The sequence below is a fragment of the Ceratotherium simum genome, chromosome 15 (genome assembly GCF_057802395.1).
Source record: "Ceratotherium simum simum isolate JZ-2026a chromosome 15, ASM5780239v1, whole genome shotgun sequence".
In the NCBI taxonomy this organism is placed as follows: Eukaryota; Metazoa; Chordata; class Mammalia; order Perissodactyla; family Rhinocerotidae; genus Ceratotherium; species Ceratotherium simum.
The window spans coordinates 49,698,084-49,723,012 of record NC_141914.1 but is presented as its reverse complement, the minus strand read 5'-3'; the positions used below and the strand labels follow the sequence as shown (position 1 = coordinate 49,723,012).

At 37.8% G+C, this 24,929-nt stretch overlaps 1 protein-coding gene across 7 annotated transcripts in view; it reads right to left on the bottom strand.

The window, feature by feature from the left end:
• PLD1 (phospholipase D1) overlaps positions 1-24,929 on the bottom strand; it is a 219,636-nt gene that overhangs the window by 28,294 nt on the left and 166,413 nt on the right. For all 7 annotated transcript variants that reach the window (XM_087440028.1, XM_087440027.1, XM_087440030.1 and 4 more), the window contains 3 exons: positions 23,516-23,604; positions 10,286-10,399; positions 7,836-7,885 (listed from right to left, as the gene is read on the bottom strand). In XM_087440028.1, coding sequence (XP_087296154.1) covers positions 7,836-7,885; positions 10,286-10,399; positions 23,516-23,604 — 253 coding nt within the window. The remainder of the gene's footprint in view (positions 1-7,835; positions 7,886-10,285; positions 10,400-23,515; positions 23,605-24,929) is intronic.

Genomic DNA, 24,929 nt, shown 5'->3' with positions numbered 1-24,929 from the left:
GTGTGGATATATACATTTTGTTACTGCATTCATCAGTTAATGGATATTTGGGTTGTTTCCACTTTTGGTTATTATGAATAATGCTGCTATAAACATTCATGTGCAAGTTTTTGTGTAGACATATGTTTTCAATTCTCTTGGGCGCATACTACGGAGCAGAATTGCTGGGTTGTGAGGTAATTCTATGTTTAACTTTTGAGGAACTATCAAATTGCTTTCCAAAGAACCTATCCCATTTTGAATTTCCAGCAGCAATGTATGAGAGTTCCAATATCTCCATATCCTCATCAATACCTTTTTTATTTTTTAAATTATAGCAATCCTAGTGAGTATGAAGTTGTATCTTGTAGTTTTTATTTGAATTATGACTAACGATGTTGAGCATCTTTTTCATGTGCTTATTAGCCATTGTATATCTTCTTTGGAGAAATGTCTATTTAGATCCTTAGCCCATTTTTAAATTGGATTATTCTTTTTATTGTTGAATTGTAAATGTTCTCTATATATCAGGATATAAATTCTTCATCAGATATATGATTTGCAAACATTTTCTACCATTCTGTCATTTTTTCCACTTCCTTGATAATATCCATCAGAGCACAAAAGCTTTCATATTTGATGAAATCTAATTTATCTATTTCTACATTTTTGTTTTTGGTGTAAAATCCAAGAAACCATTGCTTAATACAAGGTCATAATGATTTATGCCTATCTTTTCTTCTAAGAGTTTCATAGTTTCAGCTGTTACATTTAGGTCTTTGATCCATGTTGACTTATTTTTGGTATATGGTGTGAGGTAGAGGTCCAACTTCTTTCTTTTACATGTGGATATCTAGTTGTTCCATCACCGTTTCTTGAAAAAATTATTCTTTCTCCATTGAAATGTCTTGGAATCCTTGTTGAAATTCAATTGACTGTAATCTTAAGAGTTTATTTCTGGATTCTCAATTCTATTCCTTTGATCTATATGTCTAACCTTATATCAGTACCACATTCTCTTTATTACTGTAAGTTTGTAGTAAATTTTAAAATTGGGAGTGTGAGTCCTCCAATTTGTTCTTTTTTTCCAAGATTGTTTTGGCTATTCTAGATGCTTGTGATTCCACATGAATTTTCGGATTAGCTTGTCAATTTCTGCAAAAAGGCAGCTGGGATTTTGATAGGAATTGTGTTGAATCTGGAGATCAATTTGGGGAGTACTGTCATCTTAACAATGTTAAAAAGTCTTCCAATCCATGAACACAGGATGTCTTTCCATTTATTTAGATCTTCTTTAATTTCTTTCAATGATATTTTATAATTTTTAGTGTAAAAATCTTGTACTATTTTTGTTAAGTTTATTCCTAAGTATTTTATTCTTTTTGATGCTATGGTAAATGAAATTGTTTCCTTAATTTCATTTTCAGCTTACTTATTGCTAGTGTATAGAAATACAATTGATTTTTATATATTGATTTTGTATCTTGCCACATTACTGGACTCATTTATTTGTTCTACTAGTGTTTGTGTGTGTGGCTGAGAATGCCTTAGGATTTCCTATATACAAGATCATGTCATCTGTAAAAGAGATAGTTTTGCTCTTCTCTTTCTTATCTTTTCTTTTTCTCACCTAATTGTCTTGGCTAAAATCTCCAGTACAATGTTGACAAGAGTGGACATCCTCACTTTGTTACTAATCATAGGGAGAATGCTTTCAGTCTTTCACCATTAAGTATGATGCTAGCTGTAGGTATTGATAGATGCCCTTAATGAGGTTGAGGGAACTCTCTTCTATTCCTAGTTTGTTGACTGTTTTTATCATGAAAGGGTTTTGGATTTTGTCAAATGCATTTCATGTGTCTAATAAGATGATCATGTGGCCTTTGTCCTTTATTCTATTAACATGGTGTATTACGTTGCTTGCTTTTCAGATGTTAAACCAACCATGCATTCTTGGGATAAATCTCATTTGGTCATGGTGTATAATCCTTTTTATATTATTGGATTCAGTTTAGTAGTATTTCACTGAGGAATTTTGTGTCTATATTCATAAGGAATATTGGTCTGTAGCTTTCTTTTCTTTTAATGACTTTGGTTTTGATATCAGGGTGATACTGGTCTCATAGAATGAGTTGGAAAGTATTTCCTCTTCTTGTATTTTTTTGGGAAAGGTTTGTGAAGAATTGGTGTTAATTCTTCTGTGGATGGTAGAATTCACCAACAAAGCCCTCTGAGCCTGGGCTTTTCTTTGTAGAAAGATTGTTAATCAGACTGTAAAAGATTGTTACTAATCAATTTCTTTACCAGTTATAAATCTATTCAGAGTTCAATTTCTTCTTGAGTCAGTTTTGGTAGTTTATGTCTTTCTATGAATTTGTCCATCTTATCTAGGTCAACTAATTTGTTGGCATTTAACTGTTCATAGTGTTCTTTTATACTCCTTTTTTGGTAATTTGGGTTTTCATCTATTTTTCACTTGGTCAGTCCAGCTAAAGATTTGTCAATTTTGTTGATCTTTTCAAAGAATCAACTTTTGTTTTCATTTTTTTTTTTTTTTTGTGAGGAAGATCAGCCCTGAGCTAACATCAATGCCAATCCTCCTCTTTTTGCTGAGGAAGACCAGCTCTGAGATAACATCTATTGCCAATCCTCCTCCTTTTTTTCTTTTTCCCCCCAAAGCCCCAGTAGACAGTTGTATGTCATAGTTGCACATCCTTCTAGTTGCTATATGTGGGACGTGGCCTCAGCATGGCCAGAGAAGCGGTGCGTCGGTGCGTGCCTGGGATCCCAACCTGGGCCACCAGTAGCGGAGCGCGTGCACTTAACTGCTAAGCCATGGGGCCGGCCCATTTTCATTATTTTCTTTATTGTTTTTTCTCTTATCTCATTTATTTCCCCTTCAATCTCTATTATTTCCTTCATTCTGCTTTCTTTGAGTTTAATTTGCTCTTCTTCTAGTTTTTTAAGGTGTAGAATTTGGTTATTGATTTGAGATCTTTCTTCTTTTTAATATAGGTGTTTAAGCTATAACTTTCCCTCTAAGTATTGCTTTAGGTATGTCTCATAAGTTTTGATATGTTTTTTTCATTTTCATTCATCTCGAAATATTTTCTAACATCCCTTGCAGTATCTTGTTTGATTCTTTGGTTATTTAGAAATGTGTTGTTGGGCCAGCCCTGTGGCTTGGTGGTTAAGTGCGCGCGCTGCGATGCTGGTGGCCCGGGTTCGGATCCCGGGTGCGCATCGAGGCACCACTTCTCCGTTCATCCTGAGGCCAAGTCCCACATACAGCAACTAGAAGGATGTGCAGCTACGACATACAACTATCCACTGGGGCTTTGGGGGGAAAAATAAAATAAATAAAATCTTAAAAAAAAAAAAAAAAAAAGAAATGTGTTGTTTAATTTCCACCTATTTGTGAATTTCTAAAATTTCCTTTTGTTATTGATCTATAACTTCATTCCATTGTGGCCAGAGAACATACTTTATATGATTTGAAACCTTTAAAATTTGAGACTTGTTTTATGGACTACCATATGGTCTATCCTGGAGAATGTTCCATGTGTACTTGAGAATGTGTATTCTGTTGTAATTAGGTGGAGTCTTCCATAGTTGCCTTGTTGGTCTAGTTGGTTTATAGTCTTAAGTCTTCAGTGTCAGTGCTGATCTTTTGTCCAGCTGTTCTATACATTATTGAATATGGGGTATTAAAGACTCCAACTATTATTTTTGAATTGTGTATTTCTCTTTTTAATTCTATCAGTTTTTGCTTATGTACTTTGGGATCTGTTGTTAGGTATATATATATGTTTATAGTTTTTATATTTTCTTGATAGATTAAACTTGTTATCATTACATAATATCCTCTCATAAAAATTTCTTACTTAAGGTCTATTTTATCTGATATTGGTATAGCCACTCTATTTTTTTTGTTATTGTTTGCATAGAATATATTTTTCCATCCTTCTACTTTCAACCTATTTATGTCTTGAATCTGGAGTCTCTTGTAGATAGCATATAGTTGGGTCATTTTTTTTTTTTAGTATTTTTTTTTTTTAAATATTTATTTATTTAGTGTGTGTGTGTGTGTGTGTGTGCGCGTGCGTGGAAGATCAGCCCTGAGCTAACATCCATGCCAATCCTCCTCTTTTTGCTGAGGGAAGACTGACCTTGAGCTAACATCCATGCCGATCTTCCTCCACTTTATATGGGACGCCGCCACAGCATGGCCTGACAAGCAGTGTGCTGGTGCGCGCCCAGGATCTGAACCCGGGCCGCCAGCAGTGGAGCACGCGCTCTTAACCGCTACACCATGGGGCCAGCCCCCTAGTTGGGTCATTTTTTTAAGAAAAATTCATTCTGCCAATCTCTGCATTTACTTGGAGAGTTTAATCCATTTATTTCTATTATAATTACTGGTCAGGAAGGACTTACTACTGCCATTTTGCTATTTGTTATTCATATGTGTTATACCTTTTTTGTTCCTCAATTTCTCCATATCTGCCATCTTTTGTGTGAAATAGATATTTTCTAATGTACCACTTTAATTCCCTTGTCGTTTACTATATTTTAAAAGTTATTTTCTTAGTTGTTTTCCTGGGGATTATAATTAATATCTTAATTTATAACAATCTAGTTTGGATTAATACCAACTTGATTTCAATAGTATACTAAAACTTTTCCCTTACATAACTCCATTCTCTTCCCCCTTTCTTATGCTATTATCATCATACAAATTAGATCTTTAAAAATTATATACTCATCAACATAGATTTATAATTATTGCTTTATGTAGGTATCTTTTTTTTTTTTTTGTGAGGAAGATCAGCCCTGAGCTAACATCCATGTCAATCCTCCTCTTTTTGCTGAGGAAGACCGGCTCTGAGCCAACATCTATTGCCAATCCTCCTCCTTTTTTTTTTCCCCAAAGCCCCAGTAGATAGTTGTATGTCATAGTTGCACATTCTTCTAGTTGCTGTATGTGGGACGCAGCCTCAGCATGGCCGGAGAAGCGGTGCGTCAGTGCGCGCCCAGGATCCGAACCTGGGCCACCAGTAGCGGAGTGCGCGCACCCAACCGCTAAGCCACGGGGCTGGCCCTATGCAGCTCTCTTTTAATTTAGATTGGAGAAAACAAGAGTTACAAACAGAAAATATATCTATACTGTCTTTTTAATTTACCTAGGTAGTTATCATTATTGGTGCTCTTTATTGCTTCATGAAGACTCAAGTTACTGTCCAATGCCCTTTAATTTCTGCCTGAAGGACTCTCTTTAGCATTTCTTGTAGGGTAGGTCTGCTAGCAATAAATTCTCTCAGTTTTTGCTTATCTGAGAACACCTTATTTTCTCCTTCATTTTTGGATAGTTTTGTCCGATACAGACAATCTTTTCTTTCAGCACTTTAAATATGTCCTTACATTGCATTCTGATCTTCATGGTTTCTAATGAAAAACTGGCTGTTAATCTTAGTGAGGATCCCTTGTACTTGATGATTTGCTTCTCTCTTGCTGCTTTCAAGATTCTCTTTTTGTTTTTATCTTTCAATATTTTGTTTATGATGTGTTTTGGTGTGGATCTCTTTAAGTTTATCCTACTTGGGTTTTGTTGAGCTTCTTGGATGTGTAGATTCATGTTTTTCATCAAATTCGGAAAGTTTTCACTGGTTATTTCTTTAAATATTCTATCTGCACTTTTCTCTCTATCCTCTCCTGGGACTCCCATTATGTGTATATTGATATGCTTGATGGTGTTTCACAGGTCTCTGAGGCTCTGTGCATTTTTCTTCATTCTTTTTTCTTTGTTCCTCAGACTGGATAATCTCAATTGACCTATCTTCAATTTTGTTGATTCTTCTGCCTGCTTAAATCTGCTGCTGAGCCCCTCTGACGTACATTTCATTTCAGTTATTATACTTTTCAACTCCCGAATTTATATTTGGTTCCTTTTTTATAAAAAAAAAAATTATAGAAACTTTTTAATTAAAAAATTCTATTTTTTTATATTCTTTATTGGGGAGACATTGTTTTTATACTTCACTTTAGTTATTTAGATATTGTTTCCTTTAGTTCTTTGAATATAGTTAAACTAGCCATTTTAAAGAGTTTTAAACTGTCAGACAGGTCAAATTATGACAATTCTCTGAGAACTTTCACAGGACAGAAGCTTCAAGTCCATCTGGCTCTCTCTAGTGGCTGCCAGGCTGCTGGTTTTCACAGGGATGAGAAGATGGCTTTCAAGGCTACTGTGGAACTGAGCAGGGGGGATGGTATACGGCAAATTAAAATGCCACAAAGCTTGTTGCTTTTACCAAGATTCTGCTGTCTTTCTTGAATAAACACTCTTCAGATTGTTAAAAGCCTTTGTAATTTCCAAGGTTCTGAAAAAGTTGATTTTGACAATTTTTGTCAGTGTTTTTGTTGCTTTTATGTAGGAGGGAATTTTTGGAGATTCATACCATGCCATTCCTGTTGATGTCCTAATTCTGTATGTTAAGTAAAAATATACACACATGGAAAAACTAATATTTTCTCCCCACATTCTGATACATCATCCAGTGTACTCCATTTAGGAGGTTAGCAGTGTAAAATAAAATCTTCAAAAAACTCAATTGAGGTTTATGGCATTTCTGAAGGCCACACCACATGGCATCATATGATTGTGATGGCTCCTCTTAACTTTTCCAGACCTCCCTATGGGACCTCCATTCCCCTGGTCAGCTGAGTTGAAACTCAGGATTATCTGACACTTCCCTTACTCTTCTTCTTCCACATCCCCTCAAGTCTTCCTTCAGTCTTATTCATATATAACCTTTCTTTCCATTACCAGTGAACCATTACCTCTTACCTGCCACCAGTCCCTCTCTACTCTGCTTACCAACAATAAGTGAATCTTCATATAAATATGACTTTGATGAGTTCACTCCAGGGATCAGAGGCTTCCATCAACCTTACCTTGTCTTCTTCTGGATAAAATCTAGTCTTTTTAATGTGGCCCTCCAAGTTTTCAAAATCTGGAACCAGTCTGAACTAGAGGTCAGACAACTTGGGTTCTGATTCCGGCTTAGTTCTTGTGGAAGCTCCCATACCTATTTTATGGGGCATAGGACATTATTGAGCACCTACTATGTGCTGAACTTAGAGTCAGTTCATGGAGATATAGATAAGTAAACCTGTAGTTATAATATATTGTAGCTAAGAACTATGTAGAATGATCAATTGAGAAGATATTTCAGAAAGTACCTTGAAAATATGAAGAATGGCAGAAGTGAAAGGTATTACTGCATTTTTTTTTCTTATTTATTTACCTCCAGTATAATACCCTCAAAGATTTAGTGAAGTGTTATGGTGGCAAATGCTTATATAATCGGTTTTCTTCCCTAAAAATAAGACGTTGTTGTGAGATCCCTGGGACTTCTGCATATATAGGAGGCCACATAAATACCTGTTGACCTTGTAGCATTTGTGTCCTCATCTTTATAGCAGGGATGATACCTGTCCTGCTTACTTCTCAGGACTGTGGTGAAGGACCCACAGGAGAAGACACATATAGGGTCCTTGTGAAATGCCTTGCAAATCCCACTTATTATCAAAACAATTATTATAAAAAAATAAAAATAAATAATAAAAATAAATAATAAAAATACTCTCATTTTTTATCACCTATGCATCTCAAGTCGTCGTGTCTTCATCTGAACATTGGCTTGGGCAATTTAATGAGAATAAGTAACTTATCTCTGTTAAGCATTTTTTGGGCTACTTTTTGTGCTTAGAGTTCTATAAACACACTGTGAAAACATTAACGACTACTGATATGTCACCAAAAACAACCAAGGAGGAAAAGAAAAGCAGTTACTTACGCTCTGCTTTTAACTGTCCAAGGATGGAATTTTCTCCTCTGCACATGGTTCTGGACATATATAAAGGAAAGAAATAATTATGGAGATTTCAAAGGAACCAATCCCATTGCAATATCTGTGGGCTATAGACTTAATCCAAGTAAAAACACAAGTGCTTTTATGAGAAGATGCTACATAGATGTTTTAAAAGCTAAAAAACCACATGAATATCACTTGTAATGTCACTGATGGGACAAGGTAGTTGTGTTGAGTTGGGTAAATGGAAAAGTTATAAAATTGATGTTAGATTTCAGAAAGAGACGCTATTTTTAAAAGATGGGTTATGAATGAACTTTGCCTCTTAGAAAATTCGGTGACAGTAAAATTTAGAATGCGTTGATAGATAAGAATACTGACAGATTCACATTACTTTCAGAGGTAAAAAGGGCAAACACTTAGCAGAGTAATTTTGGAATTAAAGAAACTATTATACCTGGGGTGTCTCTGTAAAGTCAGCAAACCCCTTAGAAGTGAAAAATATAGTCTCAAATAACTGACTTTGCTAATGATTTTGTTTCTCAAGACTCTGATAATGGTCGATGAATTACAAAGACTAACAAAATAAAAAATTTTATGCTCCATCTGCTTGCTCTATGAAAGTAATTAAAAATATAGTTATGCCTGGGAAGTGCTGATATTATTAAAGATGATGCCAGCAAATAGAGATGTTTTTGCATAATAAAAAGTTACAGTTTTGGTTGCTGAACAAAAGCCAAGCATGTTATTTCACTCAGCTGGTTCAAACCCAAGAAAACAGTCATAGAAAATAATTACGATTGACAATATTCCAAAAATAATATTAGCATGGCAAATGAAGCAGATAAAATCCAATTAAACATATGTCAGTGCTTTAAATACTTGAAAAGCTCTGTTTGTCATACTATAAATCAGATGATATTAGAAATGGGCAAATCTTCAACCTAATGTATAGACCAAAGCACAGATAAAGTTCTCTCATACTGTAATCAGGCAAAATTACCCAAGAGGAAACAAAACATCTTTACTTGAAACCCTGGCAGATAGACACAGCTTGAAAAGTCAGTAAGAAACAAGAGGATTAAAAAAGATTTCCACCACTGCAGGGGGTGCCTCTAGGGAGGGGGACCCAAGCAGAAGGGCACCTAAGCCCCCACCCCCAATCTGACCAAGGCTCTGAACTTTTACCTGCATTACACACTGGGGGTTCTCAGTAAGGTCTCATTTGTCTGTCACCCACAAACGAGTTTGACTAGAAAAGTGGGAAACTACAGGTGGTTCTGAAAAACAGGGGCTATTAAAACAAAATACCCAGAGTCCAGACCTTGTTTTGACTTAGTAAGAGTGTGATCCTGAGCAGGAATCTTTTGTATCTCAGGTCACAGAGCCTATAACTGGGAGCTGGATTTATGCCCAGGCCGTCCACTTACCTCTTCACTCCCATTCTCTTTTCCACTCAGTGACCCAGAGCTCACGTCGGGAATGCCTTTCCATCACTTTCTACTCCACCTCTCTACGCCCGCCCACAGCTAGTACCTCTCTACCCTCCATAACGCTCCACTGGCCAAGTCTGAGCTTCATGTGCCTTCTTGAGTGAACACGGGAACTTGGCTTTTTAGAATGTCAAGACTGGGACTTACTATTTTCCCCCAAATTTTAACAGATAAAACAGAATTAAAATTCCAGAAGATAGGAAAGAACCTTCATGCTTCATTTACTAGCAGAGGCTATTTTACCAACCTTGTTGAAGGACTCGCTACCTAAAGAATCATCAAGAAACGTGTGCATTTTAAGCATTTAATTTTTTTTCTTTTCTCTACTTACTGCAAAGAATATGGAAAGCTCAATAACTCTTTGGTGCTTTAAAGATAATTTTTAAATCAATATTCTATACATATAGTCCTGATTATATATATATTTAAGATATATATGTACATATATATTAATTTAAAAGACATGTATATTTATTTAAAAGATATATATGCATACATATCTTTTAAAAAGATATACATAAAAGATATATATGTATATATATTTTAAAAAACATGTATATATAAATATATATACTAAAGAACTAAAGTATTAGTCTCCCTTTTGTACTTGTACATATTGTATACATATAAATATATACACATATATATCTAATAAATGGAGACAATGACTTTAGATATATATAATAGGCAATGAATATATAAGAGAGACTAACATTTTAGTTCTTTTATAGTCGCCATGTGTCCTAGGCCCACCATTTATGATTTCAGGCTCTATTTGAATTTCATCAACTACTAAACAGGCTAAGATTCAAAAGTAAAATAAAGTGTTCATCTGTTCAACGCTCCACTGAATAGATGTGGAGACACATTTCCATTCCTTTCACCAGCTTACATGCATGACTGATTGAAAGGTGAAAACAGACAATTTTAGGTTTTTGGCACCTGTAGTTGAAGTGCATTATTGCCTGGAGAGCGTTTCCTCCACCGGTTGAAATGTCTCCTTCGAACCCTGGCAGAAGTGGTATCACCACATACACCCGGTATCTCTGGCTTTCCCTGCAAAAGTCAGATGCATGCAGAGAAATTCACCAAAAAAAGATAGAGTATCAGTTTAAAGATTTTATTTATTTTATTTTTTCCCCCCAAAGCCCCAGTGGATAGTTGTGTGTCGTAGCTGCACATCCTTCTAGTTGCTGCACGTGGGACTCGGCCTCAGGATGAACGGAGAAGTGGTGCCTCGATGCGCACCCGGGATCCGAACCCGGGCCACCAGCATCGCAGTGCGCGCACTTAACCACCAAGCCACAGGGCCGGCCCAGAGTATCAGTTTAAAATGACAGCCAAGCAGTTCTCATGGTTTTAGAGATTGAGCAAATGGCTTCCTACAATACACTCAATCCCATTTCAGGGCTTGGGGGTGCTGCTGGATCGGAGGCCAGAAGCTGTTATCCAAATAACAGTTCTTAACAACCTGAAAAGGTAGCTGAACATGGCAGTAAAGTGGGAATCGTATCCACTCTCTCTCTACAGCATAATCCTTCCTATGACAAAATTCATTGTAAGAAAGCCTTGCTTGATTCCCATGGAAGTGGGGTGGGCGGATTATAACCAAGTTTTGAAAAAGATGTTATCTTTATAGTTTTATGTATAACAAGTTGTATCCACAGTACTCAGCTCAGAACCTGGCAAATAGCAGGCATTCAGTTAATAATTGTTGAGTAAATGAGTTTCTACAGCTTAGATCTCAGGGGCAAAAAGACATACTGGACCCAGTATATTTTCCAATGCAAAAATCATCATTGTTTAAAAACTCTGATTCAGCTGCAAAATGTTACCCTGGGCCTTTCAAGAATTCTGAGTGACTGATGTTGATTTTTTATTTTTATTTTTATTTATTTATTTTTCCCCCAAAGCCCCAGTAGATAGTTGTATGTCATAGCTGCACATCCTTCTAGTTGCTGTATGTGGGACGCAGCCTCAGCATGGGCAGACAAGTGGTGCGTCAGTGCGCGCCCGGGATTCGAACCCAGGCCGCCAGTAGCGGAGCGCGAGCACTTAACCGCTAAGACACGGGGCCGGCCCTGATGTTGATTTTTAAGTCCTCTGCATATATAATACAGTATTTCTTGGCTCACTCTCCCAACTTAATAACAACAGCTTTGGAAAGAAAAGCATCTGAGTTGCCTTTACTACTCAATGACGTAACAAATAGAAGAAGAAAGTGCCGCTCCTTACTTTGATCTGCATTCAGTAAGTCAGAAATTTGGAGAATTATGTTCAAACAGGTATCGCCTATTTGGAGGCAAAGCTGTTAAAGTCGTTGTCTCCATTTATAAGATACACAGGAAGAAGAGAAAGCCTGGAAATGACTGGTATCCATTGTGGTCAAGGAATCTCACCCATACATCTGAGAGGCTATATTCACACACAAGTGCTGCTGCTGGTAAATTTTCAAATCCTATCCTACTTAAACTTTTCATAATACTAATTTTCTAAAGTTCATGTTCTTCTAAACAACTACATTTTTCTTTCACGTGAATATTATTACTACTCTCCGAGGGGTCAGATTTCATTACTGATGTCTCTGAATGCCAACGTATGTATCAGGGCATGTGGAGAGTGAATTCAGTTTAGGGCAGAGAGATGGCCAACAGAACGGAGTCTGGAGGCTGGTGAGCTTAACCGCAGCGCTGAGGAACAAGGAACTTGCAGTGGTTGTTGCAATGGCAGGGATTAATCACTAGATGGCAAACACAGTTTGAGTTGGGGGAGAAAAACGTTTAAAAAATGTAAACTGTTAAAGATTTCTGCCTGATAAGGGTAAGTGACTCACATCCCTAAATGGTAAACCTGACAGTGGAAAAGAAGAACAGAAAGAATACCCAAGCTATTTCCCCACAGCCAGGATTTAAAAGTACAAACGAATTAAACCAGACACTTAAAAATTGACAGCATCTGGCCCCAACTGCCTTTCCAGAACCACCTTCAGTATGATCCTCCCAGACCCCCCCTCCAGTGACTGAAGACCACTGCCCTTTTCTCAGAAGTGCACCCCGCTGCTAAGGAAGGTTGGCTGATCTGCCCTCTGTGCCCAGAACACCCTTCTCTGCCTTGCAGAATCCAACTTCTCCTTCCAGGGCAGCTAAATGGCTCCTTCCCCGGTCAAGCCACCCTGGATTTTCCAGTCAAAATTGGTGTGCTCCTCCTTCTGCACTCCCACGGCACGTGGCACGTATGTCTATTCAGCACTGCTTTTCCTTTACGCCTTAGTGATATGCTTGTCTGCTGCCTAGGCTACGTGATAAGCTCTTCTGAAACACAGGATGTACGTCCACATGTCTTTCTATTTTCGTCAGTGCCCAGTAGAGGACCCTGGCACACAGTATGCATCTGGTACAATTTGCTTTGGGAGGATGGGGTCAGGTTGGAAGAATGTCTGTTTCTGGGAAATGTTTCGTAGACAAGAGGTTAAGCTGCACCGGACTTTTTTCTTTAAATTAAAATACATTTTATTTGAATTTTTTTATTGTGGTAAAATATATATAACATAAAATTTGCCATTTTAACCATTTTTAGGTGTACCATTCAGTGGTATTAATTACATTCACATGCTGTGCAACCATCAGGATATCTATTTCCAAAACTTTTTCATCACCCCAAACAGAAACTCTGATAATTAAGCAATAACTCCCCATTTCCCTTCCCTGCAACTCCTAATAACCTCTAATCTACTTTCTATCTCTACGAATTTGCCTGTTCTAGATATTTCATCTAAGTGTCCTTTTGTGTCGGACTTATTTCACTTAGCATAATGTCCTCAAGATTCCTCCATGTTGTAACATGTGTGAGAATTTCCTTCCTCCTTATAGCTGAATAATATTCCATTGTATGTACAGACCACATTTCGTTTATCCAGTCATCTGCGAATGGGCACTTGGGTTGTTTCCACCTTTTGACTAATGTAAATAATGCTGTTATGAACACTGGCATACAGTATCTGTCTGAGTCCCTATGTTCAGTTCTTTTGGGTATATACCCAGGAGCAGCATTGCTGGGTCATATAGTTATTCTACGTTGAGAATTTTTTTTTTTTTTGAGGAAGATCAGCCCTGAGCTAACATCCGTGCCAATCCTCCTCTTTTTGCTGAGGAAGACTGGCCCTGAACTAACATCCGTGCCCCTCTTCCTCCACTTTATGAGGGACGCCACCACAGCATGGCTTGATAAGCGGTGCATCGGGGCTCACCTGGGATCCGAACCTGGGCCGCCAGCAGCGGAGCGCGAGCACTTAACTGCTACGCCATGGGGCTGGCCTCTACGTTGAGCTTTTTGAGGAACCACCAAATAAATTACATTTCCTAATGGATAATATATGCTTGTAGTACAAAATTTAAGAGGTAGAAGATTATATGACGAAAAAAATTCTCTTTCTCTGCTTTATCTTCTGGCCCCGTTTCCCTTCCCTGAGGGCAACTCCCATTACCTTCTGTGTTCTTTTAGAAATAGTCTATGAATTTATAAGCATATATATATACTCTCTGCTTCTACACAAATGTTAGAATACTATAAACACTTTTCTGAATGTTATTTTTATCATTTATCAGTGTATCTTGGAAATCCTTCGAGATCTGTACAGAGGGAGTTGCTCATTTTTTAACAACAGTGGTATGGTATTCCATCCTACATGTGTACTATAATAATTAAACCAGTTCTCTTGGTGGGCATTTCAATTGTTTCTAATTTTCTGCTATTTCAAAAAAAACTATTTTGCTGCGTATGCTGACCCACATAAGTCATTTTTCAGATTTGGAAAAATCTTAGAGGTGGTATTGCTGGTATTGTTTGTGGGTCTGTTTGTAAAAGATGGTTCCCTTTTATCCTCGTGTTTTATATAAGCAAAAATGACTTCAATATAGAGACCTCATGTGTAGGATATTAAGAAATGTCCTGTAAAAATCTTATATCTTTAGATAAAACATTTGTGCAAATTTAGTTTGTAGGAATCAGAATGTTCACATTTTCTTGCTCTGGGACTCTTTTAGCTTCATATCAAGGCCTTGGTTTTTTTACAAGGTCACAGTTCCTGAATGATGAAATTTTTAAACAGTGCTCAGCAAATTAGCAGGAACGACTTAGATTTTCATTGCTATAGAAAAAAGGGCTCTAGAATTTCAAACCGTAAAATTGTGGCTAAGTTGAAGCCAATGAAGAGAAAATTCTATGTGACAGTATGTCCCATCTCCTTCCTCGATCCAATCCCCGGAAGACGACAGTTCTCAGCTGCTGAGGATTCTCATTTCTTCTGAAACACTGCATCCTCATAATGTCAGGGTGGTGCAAATTACAGCAATCAGCTTAGGGCAAGAACCTGAGCCCCTCGAGTGCAGAATTATTTATGATTTTAAAAGCAAGATAAGAGCTAGTGGGCACCAAGCCATCATGCAGGCAATCGCTTCATCCACTTCAGTTCAGAACAATTTTATAAAATTGCATTCTCAGGCTTTTTTTCTTAAATAAGTTTTTCTTTCAAAACTCACTAAGTCTTATAGCAATGCTATGAATAATAGCTAAAAATTTGAGATAAATGTCCAATAATAGGCAGACAGTTAACTGAATTATATATAGCCACTCAATGGATAGAACATTTTTCAGCCACTAAAAATGATAAAAATGACCACTATGATAGCTTACTAGCAAAATAGTTCTGGTACTGTGTTAAAATGGCCCTAAAGCAAAGTTACAATTACAAGACAATTACAAATGTGGCAGGCTGATACTATGAAATATTAAATAATTTTTCCCCTTAAATGTGTTAACTTCTCCCATTCTGTGACATGAGATATGAAGCAGGCATTGCCCCTAGGGTGGCACTCTCACAGAGAAACCAGGACACAAAGATGTGACCTTCTTAGATTTGGAGAACCAGATAGATATCCCTTGAGCTGAGGCAGGAGAATAAAGAAATAAGGGTGAGACTCAGTGCAGAGCCCCATCCTTCACCCTCAAGCAGAATTCCAGGGAGAACATAACAGACCCCATCCCCTCTTAAACATGAGGATATGGGAGCCATGAGGATCTGAGCCTTGCTTCCAGTGGAACCCCAGAGAAATGCCAAGAGTGTAGTCTACCAGCCCACGTGATGTGGCAGCGATACAGAAGTGGCAGAAAGGCAGGTCTGAAAGGAGTAGGCTGAAGCCCCCAAGTTACAGTAAGCAGAAGCCAGAACTGGCCCGAGACAGATCAATAATGAGAGCTGGACGCCCCTTCCCGAAGGTCTAGGGCTCCTTAGCATCTATACCAAGGATGGGGGTGTGTCAGGGAGGGGAGAGGCCGGGTAGCACCCTGACTGACTGAATACAGAGCAGAAATAAAGAGAAATCACTGGATTAGGCCACATTTATCAGGAAGTGACTAAATTAAATTTCCTTCTATTGTGTGGAAATGAGACTTGAGATTAGGTGAGTTATACAAAAAGGAAATAAGTTACAATTCAACAGAAAAATAAGTATGTATATTAATATGGTAAAAAGGAAATAGGAAGATAAAAGGTGAGTTATTTAGGGTGGTGAGAGTGTAGGATCTTTAAAATTAATATTTTTAATTTTTGTGATTGCTGTAATGCTGCTTGTACCTTTAAAACAGAGGACTAATGCACCATGTAAATGGGTCGTAGCAGCGGCTCCCCTCTACTTTTCCCTCCTTGTTCTTCTCTCCCCCAAACCCCCTTCTTCACCCTTGGTCCCTCCTCAGCATGGAGGGCAGTCAGAGGAGCGGGGTCTGCTCAGAGTGGGGTCTCAGAATCTGTAAGAAGGCCGCAAAGGAGCTCATCGTGCTTCTTCAGTGACAAGATGTTTTATTTTTTGAGAATTTGAGATTTATAGGTCATATTTCATTGCTGTCAACTTCAAGAGCTGGTATAAATCCTATCATAGCAGCAGTGAATGCTGCCAGAAATAAGAATTGTGATTGGGGCTTAGAGTTTTTTGTGGAGAGAACTTTATACGATAGTGGTATCAGTTATGTGAGAACTGGATCTGTAGCTCCTCAGTGGTTTGGAACATAACCTATGTTATCTTGAGTTTGGCAAATCTTTTAAAATGCAGTAGAGCTTTTGGGTCTTCAGTTTCCTCATCTGTAAATGGGGGAGTTGGCTAATATCACTGCTAGTCCACTAGAAGTACTGGCCCTGTTAGCAATGACTTTGCATATTATATGCGTGATTTTATAGATTATGACATATTACATACTGTGCACGCACACACACGTAATTTCTCTCATTGGTTATCTTTTGAAAATGGCAAGCTTTTAAACATGAGAATGTTCAGGGTTAGCCGAGTTTGTCTGACTTAGACTTCACTCTGGACTTGATAACCTTTGGCAGGCATGTCCTTCAGTGTCCCCCAAACAAGAGTCTACAAAATCTTTTATTAAACTGTTCCCACTACGGCCCAGCTGTATTTTTTTTAGACTATCTCCCTTCCTTGCTCTCTCTGCCAGGGCACGTGCTCAGGCTCAAAATGATCGCTGGCCTCTGCCCTGTGCTAATCTTTACATCTCTCTATCTGCTGAGATTACCATTTATATAATTTTTGGCATCAAATGAAAGCAATTCAATGACCTAAATCAGAAGTTCTCCTGCCACGAAATGTTGTCATTTGTTCCCTTCTCCAGGAATTTCATAGACCGTGGAGGTTATCTTACAAGAAAAAAATGTGAAACCAGCAATTGGCATACTTAATTGAAATGTTTTTTATTCTTTTTATTATAACTGCAGTTTAAATTTCTTTAAGATGGTGCTCCTGAAACATACTCAACATGTCCTTTCAGCTTGGGACACAAATTATAGGATATGGTAATTATAGGATGTGGATTTTTCTTTAAGCATACAAAATTTTTATCTCTCAAGCAATTACTTTACAGTTCATCTGATTTTTTATTTAAAAATAAAGTATGTCTCATAGATTTCTGGGAGGCTTAACTTTAGAACATTTCTACTTTCCTTGAAATGAGGGAAATTTTGTAGCTGAGTGGAGAACAAAGGCTGAAGTCCTAAAGACCTGGTCTGGGTCTCAGCTCCATTCATCCACAGCTGTGTGACTTGGGCAAGTTACCTGATCTCCCTTGGCCTCAGCTGCCTCATCTGAAGAATGGGAATAATTATGCATCCACTTCATAAGGTTGATATGAGAATTGAACGAAGTAACATACATAAAGCACCTCCGATGTGGAAAAACTCAAAAACTATTTGGTAACATTATTATTCAATTAACAACCAGTGATTTAAATTAGAAAGCTTGCACACCTTCAAAGAGTAATAAAGTAATAATACCTAAAATTAAAACAAAACAAAGCAAAACTGAACTCACGTTGTGCTTCAGAATACCTTTTATTTTACTTTATATTTTGGGAGAGGGTGTTATCAAATCAATAATGGGGAATCCAAAAATTGAATCCCAGGAGGAGGAGTCAGCTATAGATTCTTGGCAGGGCACCTCTAGACAGTGTTTTAATAATGTGCGTCTACTTGTCACAGGATGGACAAGCGCCAGTGGTAGGAAGCCAAAATAGGTTTTATTTATCCAGCAGTAGCCATCTAATAACTTAAAATAAGGCATATTAAACATCTCTTTAATTAAAACATTTCTGTTTCTAACATAAATATTAATTCTGAAACAGTGCTTCTTTATCCCCACTCAATTTACAGTGAGCTAGCATATTTCCAGAGAATGAATTTCCTGGAAATAACATAATAATTTCTTACAGAAACTGGTGCTTTATTTCTTTTTCAAATAGCTTTCACATCCTTTCATATGAGCTAGGTAGGGCAGATATTATTTTCTTTGTTGGTGAAAAAAGAGTGTCAGAAAGGCAACTGACATACAGTTGTCCCTTGGTATCTGCAGGGGATTGCTTCCAGGACACCCCACGGATACCAAAATCCGTGGATGCTCACATCCCTCAGTTGGCCCTCTATAAGCCCATGTTCCGCATTGTACCATCCACAGTTGGTTGAATCCGCGGATGTGGAAACCGCAGATTCAGAGGGCCGACTGCAGTGAAAAGGTCACATACCTGTAGATAACAGCGTTGGAAAGAACCTGGTCCCCAATTAATTTCAGATTCCCTAGGGGAGTATTCCCCATACCACCCACTCACGGGCAAAGTGCAAGCACTATCTGGCACTGTTCTACAGTTACAGGAAGCAAGAATTTGAGTAATTTTCAAAATTGTGTATTTTTCAATGTAGTTTAATACTGTATTTTTCTTTTTCTTTTTTTTTTGTGTGAGGAAGATCGGCCCTGAGCTAACATCTGCCAATCCTCCTCTTTTTGCTGAGGAAGCCTGGCCCTGGGCTAACATCTGTGCCTATCTTCCTCCACTTTATATGGGACGCCGCCACAGCATGGCTTGACAAGCGGTGCGTCGGTGTGCGCCTGGGATCGAACCGGCGAACCCCAGGCCGCCGCAGCAGAGTGCACGCACTTAACCGCTTGCGCCACTGGGCCGGCCCCAATCGTGTATTTTTCAATGCAGTTTAATATTAAAATACAGAGGCATTAAATCAACTGCCTATTTTCATTGTATGTGTCAACTTTGTGGTGGTAACAGTGCAAAATACACTCTCTCACTTCCTGACTAAAGGCAGCAACATTAACGCTGTCGAGTTTCCATGAGCAAAAATGGTTTCATCCTCAGAGACCATTCATTCATGGCACACAGCGTGTTTAAATGTTTTCCACCTGGGTCACTTGTTTCTACTCTGTCTTTTGGTTTATTCAAACATGGTGTAAACTAGTCGATTTTAGACTGTGGATTATGACTTCTTCTCCCTGATCTCTAGTCAGATTTGAGTTGTCAAAACAGGCTTCCAGTGGGCTGGGCACTGGTCTCAACTCCAAGACAGTCATACTTATTAGAGCAGACCTTTCGTTCCTGCAGAGATCCCCACAACTATGCTTAGTTCTGCGTGGGATGAACAATATTCTGAGGCTCCAGGTCATGGACCAGAGTATGGAGGCGATGCAAAAACCTGGTTCTGTAAAGAATTATGGCTGTTGAGAAGGAACTAGGAGGAAGAGAGGGGAGTGGAGAACTCCCTTCAGGGAGTTGGTGTGGGGCTGGATTCCAGCAATGGCAGAAAAGTAAAGGCTCAGCCCAGTTGAGGTAGTTGGCAATTTAAAGACTCCCATCTCTCCTGGGTGGCAGGGACCTGGAAGAGAGCCTGTGTTCCTCGGTCAGCCTGGCTGAATGCTGACTGTCCTTTCCCTCCATCTGCTGTGTGCTACAGTCTATTCTTTTTCCAACAGGCAAAATTATACTTGTTGCTAGGCATGTGACTGGCAGGGAAGTTCCAAGTCTCTGCAGAGTGGCGAGCAGAGAACTCAATGAAGGAAGAGAGAGGGGTAAGCTTGGGGATGGCACATCATGGCTCTCCGTTTGAAAAGGAAGGGCCCACTGCAGGCAGCCTGCAAGTTGAGCTTTTTAATTCTGCCTTTACCTTTCCTAAGAATACGAGCTCACAGATAAGAAATTATTAAAGGAAAATATATTTCACACTTGTGATTAACACAGGAGATGAACAATAATGTGGAGATACACAGAAGGGGAAAAATGTAAACTATGTTTCCAGGATACGTGTGTGTATCCACTAAAAGTCTGAAGCTGTGATATACATACCACTTTGAAATGTGACTCTCAAAGAAAGTGCGACGATTCGGAGATCAGAGCTAAATGACACACAGTTAATATGAAATTCAAAGGACTCATTTCCCATTTCTACAAAGTAAGCTTGAAATTGCATCTTTAATGTGCTCTGTGAACTTCCAAGCGTGAGATGCAATCGACAACAGATGCTACCTTACCATGCTCTCCTACCACGGATCCCTTTTCCTCTTAAGAGCAGCTCACAGGATCACCGGGAAATGTTTAATCAGAAAATATCTTAAAGCCCTAAAATGCTATGATTTTAGAAGGAGTCCAAATTTTTAAAGACAAATTAATATGCTAAAGAAAAATAGTCTTTCAGGCTCCCAAACACTTTAAAACAAATCTTATAGGTACCTATTAAACCATCTACTATAGGGAACTAATAACTGAGATGAGGGAAGTTGAGATTGAAGGTGTACAAGCTACTCTCCTTATTAGCTGATCACAGCTCCAAAATTCATGATTCACTGCTCAGCCCAACAAGCTCATTTGTCAACTTAATGTATTTCCGCAACTTATTTCAATTTCATGAAAAAATTATTTTTCTCTTTTGTCAAAAGTGCTTTATAGGTAAAGTGGACTCGCTTGCATCAATGAAATGCAAGAACTGACAGAAAGATAATCCAATGTTGTACATTAGACATAATTGCGAGAGTGGCAAGAATGCAAGAAATCCCTGTGTGTACAAGCATGTTTAACTATAAAAAAGACTGTTTTTAAGTCATCTCAGAAACAGATCCTATGGTGATTTTCTGTAAAAAAGCATATGAGAAAGCAAAGGATAAAGGCTGCCTGTATTAATATTTATGGCCATATACACTCTTCTAGGGGAGTACTAGGCACTCGTGGCTGTGCTCTAGAGTTACCTGTGGAACATTATAAAATACGGGTGCCAAGGCCTTGCTCCAGAAAATTCTGATCCAGTAAGCCTGAAGTTGAGTCCAGCTCTCTGTATATTTGTAAAGTTCCAATGGTGATTTTGACATGTAATAAAGGGTGAGATCCACTGTACATCCTGCAGGATGTGGTTGGTGGTGTGGTATGCTACCAGATGCCCTCACTTTGGGACCAAGACAGCCATTTCCTTAGCTGCCAAGAGTGTTTGCTGCTGACTACTTATTCACACTTAAGTCCTCCTCCAGGAATTGTCTTCCAAATTGCCCTCCATAGGCCAAAGGGACTTGCCTCACCCAAGGTCACGCCCATTCCCTGGAGGCAGCCTGCATCCAATGACCCGTCCATGGGAAGAGAGGAAAACAAAGGCCCATCCCACTTGCTTTAATTTGGGGCAATCCTGAGGAGGTCTTTAATCCTAACTATCCATGAAAGGAGTTACGTGGTGTGGGGGGAGGCACTGGGTTAGAGGACCAAAGATTTGGGCTCAAAACCATTTTTGCCTATTGCTGTTAGTGGCCTAGACAAGTCACATGATGTCTTGAACCTCAGTTCTTAATTCTAAAAATGGGGACAGCAACAACAACAATAATAACAACAACAAAAATTATATGATCTACTTTTAAGAGTAGTTGTGAAGATTCAGTAAGAGTCTATAGATATAAATTGTGTATCATAAAAAGTGCTGGTAGGTATTGTATAAAATGTTCTTACATCTAAAAATCCCCAGATATTATGTAAAAAAAAAAGATATCAAAGTACCACATGACACTGGAAGTCAAAAAATGTTTTAATCCCCAAATGTGTATGTACTTGACATTCTCCACTGCATGTGTTCAATGAATTGAAATAAAAAATGTAATGGTTTTGTTTGTTTGTTTGTTTTGCTGCTTTTACAGAGAGCTAAAATTAGTCATAAAAAGAAATAGTCCGAGGTGCCAAGACATTTCAGTGGGGAAACAACAGTCTTTTCAACAAATGGTGCTGGACCACATGCAAAAAGAAATGAAGCTGGACCTTTACCTCACACCATATACAAAAAATAACTCAAAATGAATCATTACCTAAACGTAAGAGCTACAACTATAAAATTCTTAGAAGAAAACAAGGCAAATCTTCATGATCTTGGATTAGGCAGTGATTTCTTGGCTATGACACCAAAGCACAAGCAATAATGGAAAAAATAGATAAATTGGATTTTATCAAAATTAAAAACTTTTGTGTTTCAAAGGACACAATCTTTCAAGAAAGTAAAAAAGAAAACACACTGAATGGGAGAAAATATTTGCAAATCATAAATCTGATACGAGATTTGTACCCAGCATATATAAAGAACTCTTACAATTCAACAATAAAGACAACCTCATTGAAAAATGGGCAAAAGATTTGAATAGACATTTCTACAAAGGTAATACATGAATGGCCAATAAACAAGCAAAAATATACTCAACATCCTTAGTCATTAGGGAAATTCAAATCAAAACCACAATGAGATACCATTTCACACCTATTAGGATGGCTATAATAAAGAAGAGAGGTAATAATAAGTATTGGTGATGGTATAAAGAAATGGAGCTCTCATACACTATGGGAATGTAAAATGGTATAGCTGCTTTTGAAGACATTCTGGCAGTTCCTCAAAATGTTAAACATAGAGTTACCACATGATCCAGCAATTCCACCCCTAGAGTAATGAAAACATGTCTGCATAATGACTAGTACAGAATGCTTACAGTAGCACTATTCACATAGCCAAAAAGTGGAAACAACCCAAATATCTACCATTTGATGAATGGATAAGTAAAATGTTCGTATCCAGATAATGGAATATTACCTGACAATAGGAATAAATGAAATACTGGTATATTCTATAACATAGATGAATCTTGAGAACATTAAACTAAGTGAAAGAAGTCAGTCACAAAAGAACACATATTGTACGATACGAAATGCCCAGACTAGGCAAATCTACAGAAAAAGAAAGCAGACTAGTGGTTTCCAGGGGCTACGGGAAGTGGAAACGGGTAGTGACTGCTAATAGGTAGGGGGTTTCTTTCTGGGGTGATGAAAATGTTCTAAAATTGATTAGGTGATAGTTGCACAACTCTGTGAATATCCTAAAAATCACTTAATTGTACAGTTTAATGGGTGGATTGTATGGTATGTGAACTATATCTTAATAAAAGTGTTATTAAAAAAATAATCCCATGAGCTGAAGAAATAAGACAGAGGGTAATAAGAATTTAAATATAACCCATGGAAAAATATTATGACTATTTTGCTTTGATTTTTAAGTGAACACAGCTCACTGTCTGCCATTAAATAAATCTCAAATCTAGTGCGTGGGAAAGAGACTGGCCAGGAAAAAATGACAGTGCCTGGAATAATTCCCTCAAAAATTCTCAGAAACTGACTCAGATTTAAGGAATCAATAACATACTGCTAGCTGAACGAAATTCACGCCTGCTAGGAAAAGACAGTATTTTAAAAATGGGCTTTCAAAAATCATTTCAGCAGTAAATACAAGAACATTTTCAGTAAGGACTCCTACCCAAATGCCAAAATCATTACCTGTGAGCTTTCAGTATCCTCTGGGCAATGGCGTCACCTATCTTGTTGAACACAACTTTGTCATCAGCGCAGCTTATGAAAAACTGGTTCTATGAGAAATAAATAAGATAATCACATAAGTCTTTCTTATCTTAGTAGTATATATATAAGGAAAATGTGGTATATAACAAAAACAATGTTAATATTTTTAAGAAAACGTTTCACATAGCAGACATGTTCTGATACTGAAATCACTTAGGAAAGTCAATGATACTGAGAATAGAAGCCTCCCCTCGCTCTGGGTCTCATGCATTTCTCAGCAATATCACATATAACATCTTAGTCGAGTGGAAGCTAAACTATTATTTCATCATGCGAATTCCTCGTAGGTTACATTCTTAGAACGGTAGGAACATTCCAAATTTAATCAACAGGGAAATTAGGTTTTCAGGTTCACACATTGTGTAAATGCATATAATTAAAATTCTATATTGGCAAACACTCTACCTCATGCCCAGTTTACTTTTTTAACAGGGTGGGTGGCAGAATCCTGGTCTAATTTTCTGCACTCTTTCTCCATTATTTCCTAGTATCTGCTTTTGCCTTATCTTGTTTGTTTGGGTCTCTCATTATTCCTGAACGTTTATTTTAAGGAGCTTCAAATCTCTTTTGTAAGAGTGTTGCATGAATATAAATAAACCAATAAAATGGAAAAAGAAATACTTTTCTTTTTTTCTTTAAGTACTTCTGCTATTCACGTATCTATAAAATAAAACATTCTTGAAAACTCAACTGAAAAACCTGGGTACACCATCATTAACATAATGGTATAAAAGATTTAGTTGCTGGGGGCCGGCTCCGTGGCTTAGCGGTTAAGTGTGCGCGCTCTGATGCTGGCAGCCCGGGTTCGGATCCCGGGCACACCCCAAGGCACCACTTCTCCGTCCAACGCGAGGCCGAGTCCCACGTACAGCAACTAGAAGGATGTGAACCTATGACATACAACTATCTACTGGGGCTTTGGGGGGAAAAAAAATGAATAAATAAAATCTTTAAAAAAAAAAAAAAAGATTTAGTTGCTGCATAAAAGGATGTTAAAAATTAGGTACAAATATTATGACTATTACATGTTCTATTTATACCCCTTGATATAATACACCTGTAATTTATAAGTATAATCATCACAAAGTAAGATTTGCTAATCATCTTAAGGTAAAGAGACATATAGGCAACGACTCAAAATATGGTTATCATCGCTTTGCAACATTATCATTTTTACTACTATACACATTTTTACACTTAAGTGTATAAATCTGTAAACCGCCTCCTGAAGACAAACGTACAAGAATGACATCATATAGAAACTCATTTGAGAATATGCTTCCCCTTAGGGCATCAATCAAAATCTCAGTGGCAACCAAACCACGTTGTTTTC